The 17,503-nt window shown below is 40.9% G+C and overlaps 1 protein-coding gene across 9 annotated transcripts in view; it reads right to left on the reverse strand.

Moving 5' to 3' along the window:
- nbeal1 (neurobeachin-like 1) overlaps positions 1-16,059 on the reverse strand; it is a 34,718-nt gene extending 18,659 nt beyond the window's left edge. For 4 of the 9 annotated variants that reach the window (XM_077512502.1, XM_077512500.1, XM_077512499.1 and 1 more), the window contains exons 1-15: positions 15,925-16,059; positions 15,165-15,490; positions 9,305-9,396; positions 8,525-8,686; positions 8,313-8,394; positions 7,748-7,875; positions 7,589-7,671; positions 6,807-6,892; positions 4,096-4,456; positions 3,873-3,979; positions 3,331-3,417; positions 1,808-1,891; positions 1,588-1,686; positions 940-1,511; positions 140-272 (exon numbers count right to left, since the gene is read on the reverse strand). In XM_077512502.1, the coding sequence (XP_077368628.1) occupies positions 140-272; positions 940-1,511; positions 1,588-1,686; positions 1,808-1,891; positions 3,331-3,417; positions 3,873-3,979; positions 4,096-4,456; positions 6,807-6,892; positions 7,589-7,671; positions 7,748-7,875; positions 8,313-8,394; positions 8,525-8,686; positions 9,305-9,396; positions 15,165-15,215 (2,127 nt within the window). In that variant the 5' untranslated portion in view covers positions 15,216-15,490; positions 15,925-16,059. Of the gene's footprint in view, positions 1-139; positions 273-939; positions 1,512-1,587; positions 1,687-1,807; positions 1,892-3,330; positions 3,418-3,872; positions 3,980-4,095; positions 4,457-6,806; positions 6,893-7,588; positions 7,672-7,747; positions 7,876-8,312; positions 8,395-8,524; positions 8,687-9,304; positions 9,397-15,164; positions 15,491-15,770; positions 15,903-15,924 lie in introns of those variants that run through there. The other 5 variants (XM_077512503.1, XM_077512504.1, XM_077512501.1 and 2 more) reach the window with 3 other exon arrangements.
- Positions 16,060-17,503: the final 1,444 nt, after the last annotated feature.

Below are 17,503 nucleotides of genomic sequence, written 5' to 3' on the forward strand. Positions count from 1 at the left end.
AATGTCTGCTATCCCTTTAACACAAGTTATTGACAGAGCAGACAATGTTTGGCAATAATTTACATATTGCTCATTGAGACATTATTACAGTGTTTTACTGTACAGTGTACAGTTATATGTAGGACAGTATGTCACTCACCCAGAGGGAGTCACAAAAGCAGTTGTCGGGCAGCATGACTGTGACATATTCCTTCTTTGTGCAAACTGCCACCACCAGCACACCCGCAGAGCTAATAAAGGCCTCAAACCCTGTGCCCCCAGAGGTAAAAAAGCTGCACAGGTTGTAAAATGACAAAAAAAAAAAAATGTTCTTGATCAAACATATGTTCTCATTTGTTAGAGATGCACCACTCAATAAAATGTTTACGAATTGTTCTCTAATATACAACATTTACAATATTTGCTGTAATGCACATGCAAAGCCAGTACAGTAAATCTTTTGCACCTCAAAAATCCCATCAGAAGATGCCAAACACATTTCTTCAATGGTCAACATTACATTGTTTTAAAGAAAAAAAAAGAGCAAACCATTTTTAACACTTTAGATTGGTCAATAATTTGTAAAAATGAAGTCCACACATGTCGATTGACAGTGCTAACTGATGAAAAAATATGAATTTACCAAATTGTGACGTTACATTTTGGCCCATTGCCAGCGATATGAATGACCCTGTCAGCACTGTGAATGTGGCATTTTCTACGATTCAATGAACTCCCTTTTTTTTTTTTTTTTTTTTTTAAATCAAACCAATTTTCCAATTCAAATCTGTGTCGTTACATCCCCTAATGAGTTTTTTTTTTTTTTTTAATTTCTTCATCTTCTCTTCTTCGTATATTGCTTTCAGGTTCAAAAATGCTGGCATAAAGTCAAAACAACTCTGTTGAAAATAGTGTTCTCGCTCTGGTCTTTTTCTCCCCAGACTGTTCTTTTGAACTAACCTGTAGAGCTGCTTTCTCTTGTCTTTGCTGATTGGACCCAATTGATCCTGGTCCAGGGACAACCAAGCTATGAAGCTGAAGGCAGAGCCTGGCCAGCGCTGCACGGTTGGAACTGCAATGCCAGCCATGCTGGGCGACAGATCAAAGTACTGCATTGCACTTTCCAAACCCTGCTTACGTACCATGGTTAGGAGAGCTTTGAGAGCAGGTCCCACATAGGGGTGTGCTTGGTTGGACTCGGGGGGTCTGAGCAGGTGTAGGAGCCGAAGGAGATCCCTGGCACTTAGGGACTGTGAGCCAAGAGAGCCCACCAATCGCAAAAGGCTCTCTGCACAAACTCTGTGCAGCCGCCGGTGGCACTCGAGAACGGCCAGCGCTCTCAAGACCATGGCAGCATTGACACAGGTGGTGCGTGTCTGCCGATTGAGGCAGATGAGGCGACAGAGCCAGTCGGCAGCAAAAATCTGCAACTCGGATGAGTCCAATTCTGGAAGCCACTGGATGAGCAAGAGTAAAGGCTCCACATTGCTGATTCCCAACAGGCCCACTGACGTGTGGTCACCCTCCACTGCCTACACATACACCAAAAGACACAAAGCCAGTTACAACAGAAACCGACAGGAGTAACAAAATAATAAATAGCCTCACCATGTTCATCAACTCTTTAAGTAGATGTTGAGAGGGTTGCCCGAGCGAAACAAGGACTTCGTACAAGTGATTATAACCAATTCTTTCTTTGAACACCTCCTGTGAGGTGTCAGAAAAAAAATGTTGCTTTTATTAAGTAAGTTGTTATTACAAGCAAAATATTGTACAGTACATTTCTTCCATCTGCCTTCTGAATCTAATTGATTATATGACCCTTTACCTTTGCAGCTGGTGATTTATGCATCACTGTGGTTAGGGCTTTAATGGTCGCTACAGCAAGAGAGTCTAACCGTCCTTGTATCACCTGAAAAAAAACAAAAACAAAATAAATCTGCATAAGCATTATGTTTAAATTGAAAACACTGACAACATGTAAAAACATGCAGACAAGTTTGATCCTAAATGACAAGCTAAACTTGATTTACTGAATAAAAAATGAAACAAAAAGATGACAGTGCTTGGTTTTGATCCAGGTAAATGGCAAAACATGAGTAAATCAGTAAAATCATCAGCAAGGATTAGAACTCTAACTCTAGTAGCTGTTGGGATCAAAGTTTTTACTGCATATGTTACCTTGAAAAAAAATAATATATTGGTCACAGAGAAATGAAAAAGAACATTCATTTACATATGTGAGCACACACATGCATAGATGCACACACACGCACGCATACACACACACACAACGCCAACCACAAAGACTTTTTCATCGCACAAATACAGCGAATACATGCAACCCACACACCAGAAGCCAAACCATGAAAACAAACACATCTCCATCCAGCTCTGTCCTGCTCCTGTCCAACAGGGGCAGTGTCCCTCGCCTGATGTTTCAAGAGAATAAAACATGCAGCGGAAAGCAGTTTGAATTTCGGACCAGCTGGAGTGGGACTGTGTTGAAAATGTCAATGAGCCCAAATCCCCTCACACCCTTGAATTCTGGGAGGACAAACAACCCAATATAAGTGAGGAATATCAAACAATATATAGGGGAGGGAAAAAACAGAAAAATGCAATCCAATTAAATGAAGCTGGCTAGCCAAGCTGTGAAGGAGGCACAGAGGTCACTCCTCAGCAAGACTACAGAGATTTGCTTTCACACTACAGTATTCATCACTTTGGTTAATTCCAGATACAGAATGAATTGACATGATTTCTCAGTCTGTCTATATTGTCTATCTATCTATATTGCCAGTGGATCTACAGCTGCTTATGTCCTGGGCATGCTTTGTTATGTTGGGATTTAACAGATAAACGTGTAAAGAAACAAATGTATCATCTGCCTCTTCATTAGCTTTTGGCTAATCAAAAACAAAGGCATGTCGACGTATCAGACAAATACAGACCTCGCCACCTTTATCAGAGTATCTTGATCAATGGAGGACTTCAAACTTGACTAACCTAAGTGGCACTAACGTGAGTAAGGCCAGTAAAAAGAGCTGAATGAGAATGAGGAACAGATAACTTATTTTTACGATATTCATGCAAAAGTAAAAATACTGGGTAATACTTGTATAGAAGATTGTTAAAGAGTTACAGCATTTGGCCGTATGTTGAGCGAATTTGCGTGCTTAAACCTTACAAATTGTCATATTCTGGGCAGGGTCTGATGAGGGTCTTGCTGTGGAGTGGCCAGTGTCTCTGGTCAGGTGAGGGTGGGGGGGGTAAGGTTGGGGGGTATAGGATAAATGGATAGTGAATGGGGTCGGGGAGTAGGTTGAGGTGGGACTTCCTCTGTTGTACCTGAGTATCTCTCTCTCCTGTCAGTAACCTGTTGTTGGTTATATCTTTCTGGTCCTTGTCTGCCGCCGTGCACCTAGCGTTAACCAGCTGACACACACAACAGGCAAGATGTCAGCATAGCGCACGTGGGAGTTGAGAGAGCAGGAGAGAGGAAGGGACAAAGGTCGGTGCATGGGAGGAAGAATGTAGTGAGTAGAGCGGCGGGTGAGAGGGGAGAAGACCTGACCCTCAGTAGGGGTCACTGTGGAGGAGTGATGGTGATCCAGCCGAGCTGTAGAGAGTTACCATGCATGCAGTGTACAAATTTTTACACTAAAAGCATCAAAAGAACTAAACATGGCAAACAATGCAGTGTGCTAGAGATACTTCCAAAAAACCTTTAGTGTTACATTCATAAGAGTCATATGCTATTCAAACGTTCCTGCTAAATGGATGAAGCTTTTCTGAGGGAGCCTTTAAAATAGGACAACTATTTCCAAAGCTACATCTGAGTTTGTAGAATGACTTATCAAGTTCCAGGCTCTAATCAGCTAAGAATTTACCTTGCTATTCTGGAGCAGTCGTGTCAGATGCTCAAAGCAATTACTGTTGAGGAAGATGGCTTGTAGAACTGGCCTGTCTGAACAAAGGAACATGTCCCTCATTGTGTCTGTGTGACAGCGAGTGGGGAAAAAGGGGAGGGGTGAAACACAGACATAAAGTGATGAAAGTACTATATGAATATGCTGCAATACTGAACAGTTGCATCCCTTTTGATTGCCATACCTAGCATGTGAACTTGCAGTGCCACAAAGCGGCTCTCCCAGTGTCTGCCTAGTGTTAGCACTCGACCTTTGGCTTGCTGTTGCTGTCGAGCAGCAACTACAGCTGCTGGGTCCGAGTTGAGCAATTTGAAGTAGTTTTCTAGCACAGAGGCAATTTCTACTTGTCGCTGGTCTGAGCTGGCGGCCAGCAGGCACTGCACCACCACCCTCAAACATCCCAAAGTCAAACATGCCTTCCGATCAGGCTCCTCACTGTCCCAGTCCTCTCCTTCGTTTGAGGAACAGCTACCCATGGAGCAGTCTACCAGCACCCGAATCAAAACCTCCATGGTGGCCGGGGAGACGGCAAGTAGTGCGTTCTTCTGCCAAAGGGATAAGGGGAATGGAAGTAAAAGAGATTAGATTTAGTTATTTCCTGTTTATAGCATTGTTCTGAAATCAAATGTGGGTTTTACATCAAAGATAAGGATGAGCTAAGATATCAATTGTTCAGCTTTTATTTCCAAGAATTTACATCTGCAAATGATAAATTTAGAACATTAATTCTGGTGTAACAAGACACCACTTTTTCATTCGAAATAAAGCTTGGAACAGATAGTGTTCTGTTTTTTTTTTTTTTTTTTTTTTGGGACATCTAACTCAAACATGTAGTGTTAACAGGAAAAACCCAAACCTGAAGTTCAACTAAGAACATTTTCACATTTTGTGACCTTACATTCTCAAACTTGAGTGCATTTTGTTGGGATGTGATGTGATAGAACAAAGCAAAGTAGCACATAATTGTGAAGTGGATTGAGTGTTCAGAATTCTAAGTAAAAATGAACAGAAGTGTAGTGTACTTTTGTATTCACCCCCCTGTACAGATACCCCAAAATACAATCCGGAACATAGTTAGATTAAAAAAAAATAAAATAAATAAAAAAAAATAAATAAAAATCTCCCATCATTCAAAACCTACTTGCCCTGCAAGCTGAATTCTCATGGTATTTTTGGGTTCACAAACTTCCCACAATACTTCTTGCTTGTACTGAGCCCGCTGATTCTTGCCAAGCTGTACACTTTTTGTACAGACCAATCAAAGTGCGGTATTTAAGAGTGGGATATGCAGCTGTGATGAAATCAGGAAGCGCCGACACCATGAATGGACGCTGTAATTAATTCTGTTCTCGCAGAATTACTCACCGTTTCCTTGCTGTGCTTCAACTTCTTAATTAAATTGACTCTTGCACTATTCTAGTTAATATTGTTTAGTATCACGAACTATGTAAATTGTTGCCCATTTGGCATCCATTGCAGCCTGGTCATCCTGGAATGGGGATTATCTAAAGGTTTCTCATTTTGCCCTTGATGTTTTTTTTTTAAGATTTTACTTTGTCAACTGTGGGCATGTCAAGTCCATTGAGACTCTTTTGTGATTTGGGGCTATAGAAATAAACTTGACTTGAATGTTGAACAGCGAGAGGCGGTTCATCCATTTTTAGCTGGTAAAGATGTTTGTGCTTTTTTTTTTTTTTTTCCCCCGACAACAAGTACGAAGACATTTTCATTCGTTGCCGTGATTGGTCAAAACAAAAGTTAGGGAGTCAGTTAGGTAGACATGCACAAGATGCCGCATCGTCCAATCAGCTTTAAGTATTGTACTAAATGTCCCGCCTTTCCTGAGCAAATCACCATGTAACAGTCCCAGATTGATCTTGTGGAGAACTCCATTGAGTGAATCACAATTATCAATCTGGCTATTGCCAGGTTAGGACTGAATATAAATGCACACCACAATTTGAAATCTGTGCATCGGTTCTGTTCCACTTCAGAAATTGTGCTACTTTGTGTTGGTCGATCATCCATCCATCCATTTTCTTGACCGCTTATTCCTCACAAGGGTCGCGGGGGCTGCTGGCGCCTATCTCAGCTGGCTCTGGGCAGTAGGCGGGGGACACCCTGGACTGGTTGCCAACCAATCGCAGGGCACACAGAGACGAACAACCATCCACACTCACACGCACACCTAGGGACAATTCGGAGCGCCCAATTAACCTGCCATGCATGTCTTTGGAATGTGGGAGGAGACCGGAGTACCCGGAGAAGACCCACGCGGGCACGGGGAGAACATGCAAACTCCACCCAGGAAGGTCCGAGCCTGGACTCGAACCGGAGACCTCAGAACTGGGAAGCGGACGTGCTAACCACTCGACTACCGTGCCGCCCCTGGTCGATCATTAAAAATCTAAAAAAAAAACAAATAAAAAAAAAACAATTTTGATTCTAAGGTGGCAAAATGTGAAAAACTTCAAAACTTCAAGAAGTGTTAATACTTTTTCCAGGCAGAAATTCAACACTTATGTGTTTAAAAATCAAAGTCATACGACACTGTAGCAACAAATTATATAATTCAATCACGTTGAAATGTGATTACTTCCATGAAAAATGGGTGGATTAAAACTAAGGGTGCTATCTCCTAAATTGTGTATCAAATGCTAATGTAATGTGAAATGTTTATCAGTTTATGAACCGCCCAAGAAACGCTAGGCTACCTCAACATCAATATCTTACTTTGAACCTTGTCCTGTGTGATTGATTGCATTGAATCTGCGGTCCAAAAGACAAATTTCAGGTAACGACACAACAGAATCCAAACGTCTTGACAAGTCTGAGAATATTTATCGGAGGGATTGCATTTATAATCTGCTCAACCAAATTATTTAGGTGTCTTACCTGGTCACCAGCTACTATGGCACCAAAAAGGTGCAGGAGACAACATTTTAAGCTCTCCTTAAGATGTTCACTCTCTTGAAAACACTCTAGAAAAAGAGGACACATACAGACACACCAATTCATTAGAGGACCCTGAATTGACCAAGGTCTAAAGACTTTGTAGAGCAGATAAAATAGGATGCTTATCAGGACGGAATGTGCACTAAACAGACATGCATAAGGCAGTGACTCTGGGTCATGGTTTTCCTCGGTCATCCATTAACTCAGTGTTTCTCACTTCCGGTCCTCAGGGCCCCCTATCAAGCCTGTTTTTCATGTCTCCCAATTGCAACGCAGGTGAGGATCGTTATCAAGCCTCTCCAGAGCTTGATGATTAGCTGTCATTGGAATCAGATGGATTGGGAATTGGGAGACATGCAAAATAGGATGGCTCGAGGGCCCTGAGGACCGGAATTGAGAAACACTACATTAACTCAACTGTAAACATGTGACATCATGAAAAGATTTCGAGAATAACACTTAAGATGCAAGTTTGGAAACTACTGTACAAAACACAATGTCTGGCATTATGTTTGGTAATTACTCCATCTACACGGGTTTTTTTTTGGGGTGGTGATGGGGGCTTTGGGGGATAGAGCATTTCTTTAAAATGGCTACCAGCAGAGACCATTTATAATAGGGCTAGCAAACAAATGGGACAACTGACAACAATCAGATGAGTGATAAGACAGCTTACCAGAAAGAAGAATGGGAATGACAGTGGGGGAGGGATAGAAACGTACGGTAAAAGAAGGGAACGAATTCCACCGTAAGTGGAGCTGCTTTGTACTTCTGCCTACTTCGTTCGACTGTACCCAGTTGCTTCCTACAGAAAAAAATGCAGGTGGGACACATGAATGAACATAAGTACATTTTAGTGGCTAACGGCAATTCAATATTACCCGCAAATCCGATGCCTCCAGTTGCAATAAGGGTCATAGAGGTTCTCGCAGAAAGCCAGTGCATGACGGACAAACTCCTCTGCCTGGCTCAGGTCCACCAACTCCTTCTCTTTGGTATTGCTCTTCAGCTGGAAGAACACACAGAGACATACTTCAGACTTTTTTTCTTCATTTGAACACTGAGCAATGCGACCGAAAATGACTGAACACACACACACACACACACCCCCCACACACACACATATACATATACATATATATATACACACACATATACATATACATATACATATATATATATATATATATATATATATATATATATATATATATATATAAGACATCGCTTCACTATTCTGCTTGTTGGAGATGTAGTTTTATTGAAGCTCAAAAAAGTTTTGTGGAAATAAAGATTTAAAAAAATAGCAGGAACGAGAAATTTTGTGGCGCTCTAATCCCGCCAGATCTCATAGTATGAGCTTTCGTCCCATCCATAATATATGTAAAGAGTAAGAGCGTGACAGTGAGAGAGAGCGAGAGAGAAAATAAAAGAGATGAGTTAGACCTGCTGGATATATAGTGTCGTCATGGCAATGATGTGGTTGATGTAGGAGCAGGTGCCTATCTCCTCCACATTGGACAGGTTCCTTTTAGAAACATCCAAATGCAAACGCAAACACATGCATCAGTGCATAGAAACACAAAGACTTCAAAAGATATCAATGACCTTTCAAATGACATTATCTCGTGTGTAATTGATATGTTTATTGTGCTGACCTGCAGACAATGATGAGAAACTTAAGCAGCAGTAGCGCCAAGTTTTGCTGCTCAGGCTCCAGGCCATCAGAGGCTTTTTGGACGCACTGCAGAAGCTGGTGGCGCAAAACCTGTAGGATGTTGTCTGGGAGAAGGCTCAGTACTGGTGGGGGCTCCTCCAGCCTGCACAAACAATTGTATTATGATCCAACATTACGGTACTTTTTTTTTGTGTGTTTATATAACTACATGCAATATGGATGACATGAAAAAGTCAACATTTGCAATGTGTATAAAAAGTTGCCTTTTTATAACATACGGTAGCACGCATGCTACCGTTTATTTTAGCATAGATGTGCTCGATAATATGGAATGCCTTATGTATAGGTTAAAAAGCTAAATAGCACCCGTAATTGAGACTGCACAATATAATCCGGTGTGCATTGATCACCGATCTTTAAAAAGTCAGATGTGTGAATTTGTGAAACAAGACAACGGGGTTGTTTTAACTGTACAGTTCTGTGCAGTTCTTGCCCTGCGATTGGCTGGCAACCTACCAGCCAACTGCCCGAAGTCAGCTGGGATAGGCGCCAGCGCCCCCCGTGACCCTTGTGAGCAGCAAGAGGTCAAGAACATGGATGGATCCAAATCCAAATCAATCCAAATGAATCCAAATGGCACCACTATATGCCATAAAAATCGCAAATCAATCTTTTCCGGAAATCTTTCAAACCCTAAATCACACACTGGCCTTCAGCAAAGAAAGAAGCATAAGAACATCTGATTAGAGTCACCCTTTACCTTAATGGTGGCTTTTCAAAGTCGACATCCAGACATCTCTCATAAGAGCCGATGAAACTCTCCAGCCATAGCTTCAAGTAGTCTGGGTCCCTCTGAGAAGAGAAAACAGAGGCCACAAGATAGCAAGAATTTTATATTTCTGAGATTTAACAATGTGTGTACTAAGCAGCCAAACACCAAGGCAAATTAGTGTGTTCTATAGTCTCATGACAAGCAAGTTTTATGATTATACTGTATGTACATTAGTATTTGATGTCACTGCTGCACATCAAGCACGTGAGATCAACAAATGCCTCAGGTGGGTGTGTTTCTTTCCTTCTTAGACCTAGGACACGATATGCACCTGCTGGAGGAGAAAACTAGTTGGACTGCATTCTAAAGGCTAAGCGGGTGACGGAATTGGAGGAGGAAGGGGGGGACCGTTAACAGCCGGCTGATCGGCATATCCTAAATTCCTGGAACAAAGCCCAGACCGAGATGGCTTGGCAACATCAGCCACAGGGAAAGACTGGGTTGTAAGGCTCAAGCAGAGTCTGAAGCAATGTTGTGCAATTGTCAATTATTGTCAATATGCACACTGACAGTGACTTTTTAAAATGAATATATGTATCAAAAGAAAGGCGATGAAATGAACCACTTTTATAATGCAGTATTATATGCTCATCGCATGAAGGCTGACGGCTTGTGTCTGTCTGCCTGCTATAGAGGGTATCAGCCAAGCAGAGCAGGAAGCACACTCGCTGCTTTTCTCATGAAGTCATCAAGACAAGCCAGTGACTGGAGAAACAGCAGTCCCGGCCACGTAGTAAGAATGGGGAGATTTGCACTCAGGGAGCACAAGACCTCTGAGCTATTGACAACAAAAAATTTACATTTTGTTCTCTTGCATTCACTGGATCTGAATAATCTTTAGCCTCTTTAACTTATGAATATGCTCCATAAATACAACCTACTAAAATAGAAATACAACTATGTACACACTACACAGTCAATATGAACAATGATATTTATGCTGTTCAATTTATATTCTGATAAAATCATATATGATGATTTCAATGAATGGATTCCCAGTAACATGCTATTGGAGCATCCCTAAAACAAAAATGTTGTTGTATAAAGACCATAACCAGTTATTAGCAGATGAACAAAAAAATAAAAATAAAAATAACCACACTGATGGTAATACCACCTTCTGTTTTTTTTTTTGTTTTTTTTGGGGGGGGGGGGGGGGGGTCAACAAAACTGTATGTGGCTTAATCAACAAAATGAGTATAATACTGTTTGAGCTGCCACTGAATTTATTGGATAAGTATTCTGTCTTTTCCATCATGTGATTGCAGTGTATGTGTGCTTGCATATGCATGCGTGTGCATGCTTCTGTGTGCAACACAGTGTCCTCATTTAGACAGCAGTTTGGGAGCACAGTTGCCCATTGAGGGTTTGGACTGTGGCACATATGGACACACCCTGAACTATGTAGCTCCTTTTACCCTCTGCCTTCTTCACTAGACTGGAGGAAAAACTCTTAAACACAGACAGGAAGACACAGACCGAAACCACACAGAGAGTGACAGTCTCAGACTTACAGACATAGACATCGATTTTTTTCACATTTTTATACAAAGAGCAAGTAATGCAAGCACATGCGCAAATTCACAAACACAAATAGAAGCCACAATGTAATAATATCGTCACATCCAAAATGCCCAAAATAAAATCAAACAAGCATACTTGTCTTTTATCAGATTTAGTCATTTAGCACAGCTATTTCATAGGGATGTAACGATATCCAAACATCACAATACAATATTATCACAATATGAAGGCCATGATACACTAATTATCACGATATTGTGGGGGGATGTTGGCAATACAAAAAAGGTCACAATATTAAAAAAAAAGAAAAAAAAAAGAAAAAAAAAGTGCTTTTGTACATAACAACAATGCATATATACAACCTACAATCTCAAATAACACTTAATATTGAGGCACTTACTCGCTAATGCAAGCACACATTGAATTCCTCCACATATTGACTCGGTTGACAAGCATATTACGTGCCCCTTCATGTGACCATTAGCGTGGATATTAAACATAGAAAGGCAAAAACATGCCTTATGAAAATTATACTGCACTAAAAAACGAGCCATCAGAGGGTGCTAGAACTGCACAAATGGAAATCAACCTGACTTTTTAAACAGATGTGCTGCTTTTAATATCGTGACATGACGGCGATGATATATTGTGGCAGTTTTAATATTGCAATATCACAATATTGCTGTTATCCTTACACCCCTACTATTTCAGCACATTGTGAAATATCTTTTTAAGATGACCTATGTGCAGCTACCAAGACCATCAACATGCATTCAGCGCTTCAGTGAGATGGTCAAACACTTACAAAGCGTCTCTCTGTAGGACACTGCCCCGTGACAATTAAATGCAGAGAACAGATGATGACTGTTCACATTCATTGTGATGGCAAGAATGTTATGATCTGGTAGAGCAGATCAGGCCCTGCTATGTGACATCCTGTCCTGATTTTAGAATTGGAGTTACGTTGCTAAGGACTACGCAAGCACTCCAAACCTTCCAGACAGGCGTGGTCGGCCAGTTGCTCTGCTTGTGTGGACAACCCATTGTGGTAGAAGTGACATGGTTGGAGTCACTGAAACCACAATGTTAAAAAAGCTCCTTCAAATGTGGATTTTAAAGAAGGATGTGGTCCGTGACATCACAGAGTAAGGCTGCATTTAAAGAGTTGAGTGGGCGGGGCATAAACCCCTATGAGACATTGTTCAAGTCATCGCTATTCCAGGAGTATCCAAAGCATATAAGGAAATTACAAACAAGCAAAACATAATCAGTAGGATGATTTACAGACACTGTGCAAAGAGAAATGGCCAAAGATCCCTCTTTTTGGCTTTCTATATTCTCCCATCTTGTGAAGCATTATAAGAACGGTATTTTTTCATGCCATCCACAAAGATGAAACGGGATGATACACTGCCCCCATTAGCTTTTTGTAACTGTACTAGGCATGTAGTTCAAAGCTGCATGTTGTATATGGTCATATCTATGCTCGCCAAAGATTTGCAGTAGTGAATACGGTTGACTGCTTAATTGCGTATGTGTTGGTACTTGTACAAAAAGGAGATCCAACTTGCTGTCATGTACTCGTGTGTCAATCAAAGGGCAAACACAAGGAGGGTGGATGATTGGTTAAAGGAGCGCTAATGCTGGCTGCACCACAACACTTGTTCAGGTTAGCCTGTTTGTTGATCAAAAAGCAAATTCAAAAGCGAAGGACATACATACTGTTTTTTTTTTTTTTGCATGCTAAATATACTACTGTATATTTGTCATTAAGGCCTCTAATTTAGTGCCCAGCGCAACTCTAGCGTGGCAAGACATTTTATTTTTTTTTTAAAAGAGGGGTTTGAACACATCCTTTGGCGATTTCAGTGGCTCCTCTCATTCCCTTTACACACATCGAAAAAAATTGTTGCTACCCATAGGTCGGCAAACCCTAAATAGCAGCCCTCGGGCCAGATGCGGCGCGGCCAAAATATTCGATAGCTACAACAACCCTACTATAACATATTAGATGGGAAGACTCACATTCAAAGCAGCAAGCTATTAACTGTGCAAGTTGCAGTTAGTGTTTATGACGTTGGACGTGTACTGCATTTATTTACATTAATCTCAAAGCCAGGTGAAATTTGTTTTGAAATCTTAAAAAATACAAATAAAAGACTGATCAACCAGCATCCAGCGGTTCCCCTGAACTAGAAAAGTGGCAACAGATCACATTTAATTCCCTCTACCGTCTGCTGTTGAGACTCCAACAGTAGGCATTACTAGGATACTTCACAAGCACTTCTAGATGAAAGTGGTGAAAAAAAACCTGCATTCACTGCAGCGCTAAGTTGCTTCCATTGGATACGAGCGGAAACCAGCAGATGCCTCAGTGCAGTGACAACACACAGGCATGATCCAATGACAGCGTCTAAGAGGATCTCTTATTATATAATGGCCTTAACTGTCGACTGTGACCTCTCGGCACTCCAGTGCTTTGAGAAGATCGCTGTGGCACATCTATACAAGTACACTCACTTCATCAACACAGCAACAATATGACACTTAGCTGAGACGCTACATGCAACTGATGTTTATTTGGGATTGACACGCATTTACTGTATATGCTATGATGATGAACACTAAACTGATTTTTTTTGTATGAAAAGTGCTATATAAATAAAGTTTAATGCTCTTGATTTGGATGGCAAAAGGTACAGTACATCCAACCTGTAGCCACCTGTTGCCAGTCATGCAACACATTAAGTCATGGCTCCGTGCAAATACGGTATAACAGCTTTCAAATCACGTTTTAGCAAATCGCGATTATATTGAAAATGCAATTGATTGCTCAGCCTTAGTAGAATATGGAGGAGAAAAAACAATTGTGGTCAGGAAAAGCTGAAATGTTTAAAATTGGAACGTTTTACTCGGTCAAAAAAATACTACAAATTAGAAGGGGGGGGGGGGAGGGGGGGGACTTATTCTGAGCTTTTATTTTGAAATTTTGAAACAATTTTAATAGCAATATACTGAACAGTTTAAAGTTGGAACCGTTTGAATCAGTCAAAAAAATGTAGCAGTCTGAGAGAAAAAACAAAACAAACAACCCCCCCCCCCCCCCCCCCAAAAAAAAATAAATAAAATAAAATCACAATTTGGGGATATTATTTTGAATTTTATGGTGTGGTAGTGGTGCGGGAACACAAATTTTCAAACATAAAAATTTTGTGGTGGCAATAAATTAAAGCGTATAAAGCTAGAATGGCTTGAATCAGTCAAAAAATAAAAATAATAAAAGAGATTGCATTGTATTGGATTTGGGAATGAATTGGGAAGGGACATTTTGTGAATTTTAGTGCTGAAATTGTTGACTTTTTGGTAAATGGGAACAAAGCGAATCTGTTTTTTTAATGTACAACTGGGAATGAAATGAATGGGGATTTTTTTTGGTAACATCTATAAATAAATATGTACATGCGTACATACATTTTTTTTTTCTTTTTTTTTTCCCCCCTATGAACTCATTTGTGCATCTAATTTCCCGCATGCAAGGAGAATCTGCCAAAAGACACTCTGGCCCATGGCCATTACGAAACCATAAAAACTGACGTCTGTCCTGACAGTGATGCTGACTCAACGCAAGCACACACTCCTGAGATTTCTGAGCAATGTTTATACTTTTCACAAATGACTGAGGTGTGTGTGTGCGTGCGTGCAGCCACATCACTCGCTGAGATGAACACGCATTTAAGATCATGTGACCATACAAGTTTTACTTCCACACACAGCTTTGCTTTCATGGAGTAAATACTCTTAAAGGGGGAGGTTGCCGTAATGTGCATGTTATTACCAGGGATTAGTGTAGTCAGTGTGTTGTTGCAGCCACACACAGCTGAGGCAGGCTGCTTTGATTGGACGCCTGGAAATGCTTAGGCTTTATAGGCAGGTGAATTAAATCTAACCAACAGCTGACTCAAGCGTGCTGTCTCAGTTTGAGAGTCAACTCATTAATCTCCACAACACAACACTGCACATTGTGCACAACATTCATTAACAACAGTACCCATGTTATGATGAGAAATGATCAGACAAACTGACGTGATCATCGACTGTAGCACACAAAAGGGGTGTCTTCAGTTCAGCTGTGGTGTGTGCTTTTGTCAGACAGAACAAGTATTGTTGGCACTATTTACATAGCCTGTGTCGTTGCATATACACACTAATGAGCTGGCAAAGACGTTAGACAGTGCAAAAATGGCGCAATTAGATCACATCTCACCTTGGTGCAGTAAAGCATCCAGACCTCGTAGAGTCTCTCGCTAGATGCCATGGCTCCCCAGTGAGTGCCCTCCTTGGGCTGCCTGCCAGCTCCACAGAGGTCACTTCCGTGGGAGCTTCATGGTCGTCAAGTCAAGACCTTAACCTCGGTTGCTGCGCAGCAGCAGCATCATCATCATGATCGTCCCACGCTGGCATTACATCACACAAAACCGGAGAAATCCACGGAAATGCTCCCAAGGAGTTGCTGATGGCTGCTGGGGATTAAAAACCCTTCGGCTTCTCTGGAGAAGGAGGAGACTGTCGGTATCCAGAATAATGTTGACCCTGTCAAGGACAGCACTGCAGACTTAAGTTACCGTACAAACTTAAGTAAACGAAGTTACTAGCGGTAAAATACATTTGTTAGTCTCGATGCACTTTGAGCTGTCCTATCAAAGCAGAAACAGACTGACTCGAACTCGGTCAATACGTACACATGAACAATGTCTACGTCTTATGTGTGTGTGCTCTACAAGCAAGCTACAACCGACCTCGACATTCCCGTAACACTGTGTAACACCTTTAGACATTTTGGGGCTAAAAGTAACGCATTAGACGACATTACCTGCTCAAGCTAACGCCAAGCTAGCTGTCAAAATGCCAATTTCCATCTGTTAACATTCCTTTCTCCTCCTCCTCCTACTCATGTGACAGAAACTACTCGTCTTACCAAACCTGTCAAACCACGACGGTCTTGCATATTATACGAATGGCGGTACCTGTTTGTTTTGGTTGTGCCGAAGACAATTGGGAGACACCTGGATAGCGAAAGTCAATTTCTCTGCCGGAGCAGAACGCGTCAAGTTGGCAAAAACAACGGGATGAGTGGAATGATGTGTAAGCTTCTGTCCGACGATGACGTTGAGGGGATATTTCAAAATAAGAGCGATTGTTTCAAGGCATCCCAAATCAGGCTTTCGTCGCAAAAGGGGCAACATTTGGTGCACAGGCGGCGAATCTTATTGCTATAGATAATTTTGAATATTTACAGATATTTCATAAAATACATTTACATTTGTAATGGGAACGCCTTTGTATATACTGTATACCATGACATCATATTTTGTTAACAAACCGGAAATGTAGTACGCAGTCTAAGTGCTAAAATCATACTGGAAACGTAAATGCAGTCGTGTTGTCGGTCTGGCAGAAGTGCAATAATTTACTAATTGTGCAATGTATTTATTATATGATTATAACAATTGGCTTATGAGCGTCAAAATACCCTTTAGTCTGCTTAATGTTTTGCGACATTTTTTCCTGCTTTACGGTGCCGATGTGGCCTTACGTAGTTGCCAAGGCGCCTTTGCTTGTTTCATTTTTTGATGTTGTAGCGTCGCCCAGTGGAGAAAATGTAACGATGCAATCAGATACAATTGAGTAGTAAGGGACCCGTCACAGTGAACGTCAGGTTTTATCTTCAAAAATAAGTCAAATCTTTATTTATATAGCGTTCAAAAATAAGGGGGGAAATACTTAAGTGAGTTGTCTTGTCATTTTATTAATTTAAACGAACAAAAGCCATAAAATCAAATTCACGAATGACAAACCAGTCGAGGTCCTTCTCCAGCCCAGGCATCCTACCTCAAAGTTTGACTTTGCAAGGAAAGGAATTATAAGACTGTATTTTTCACTCTTAAGAATCCATAATTAAATAGAATGTGCATCTTAATCACGTCATGTCAATTTATTAGGCTTAGAAAACAAAACAAAACTGAAAGACTGTCCGTACAGCAGATATAGGTTCTGCTGTAAACACTAGAGGGCAGCATTTGCCTTTAAATAATTTGGTTCTTCATTTGCTGGAATACAGTTGACATATATTGCCAGTTTGCCACACTATATACATGCACATATACCTAAAGGTAACATAACTAAACAATACATTTTCTTTTCTTCATCCTTTTGAGCTTGAAAATGCATTTTATTGAGGTTCTGCACGTGTAAATGGGATTTATTTTGGCCCCTATATCCTCATACTTTACAAGCCTCTTGAGGCCATAAAATGAACCTCATTTTTACCCCATATGTGAGTTTTCTGTAAATAGTCAAATTAGCACCTCCCTTAAGGACTTTCACTTTTAAATACAAGTTACTGCTCCCACAGCACAACGATAACACCAGACGGCGGCCATCCACGTAAAGACTCATCGGAATTTACTTTTCTATATACAGAGAAAAGAAGAAAGTTGATGGCTGGTAAGGGGAGCAGATGGCACATCTGTTTAAAGAACACTGTGGAGAGAAACCCTCGAAGTCAAGTAAAGCTAACTACACCCCAGCACACCATGAAGAAGA

This window comes from Festucalex cinctus, chromosome 2 (genome assembly GCF_051991245.1).
Source record: "Festucalex cinctus isolate MCC-2025b chromosome 2, RoL_Fcin_1.0, whole genome shotgun sequence".
In the NCBI taxonomy this organism is placed as follows: domain Eukaryota; kingdom Metazoa; phylum Chordata; class Actinopteri; order Syngnathiformes; family Syngnathidae; genus Festucalex; species Festucalex cinctus.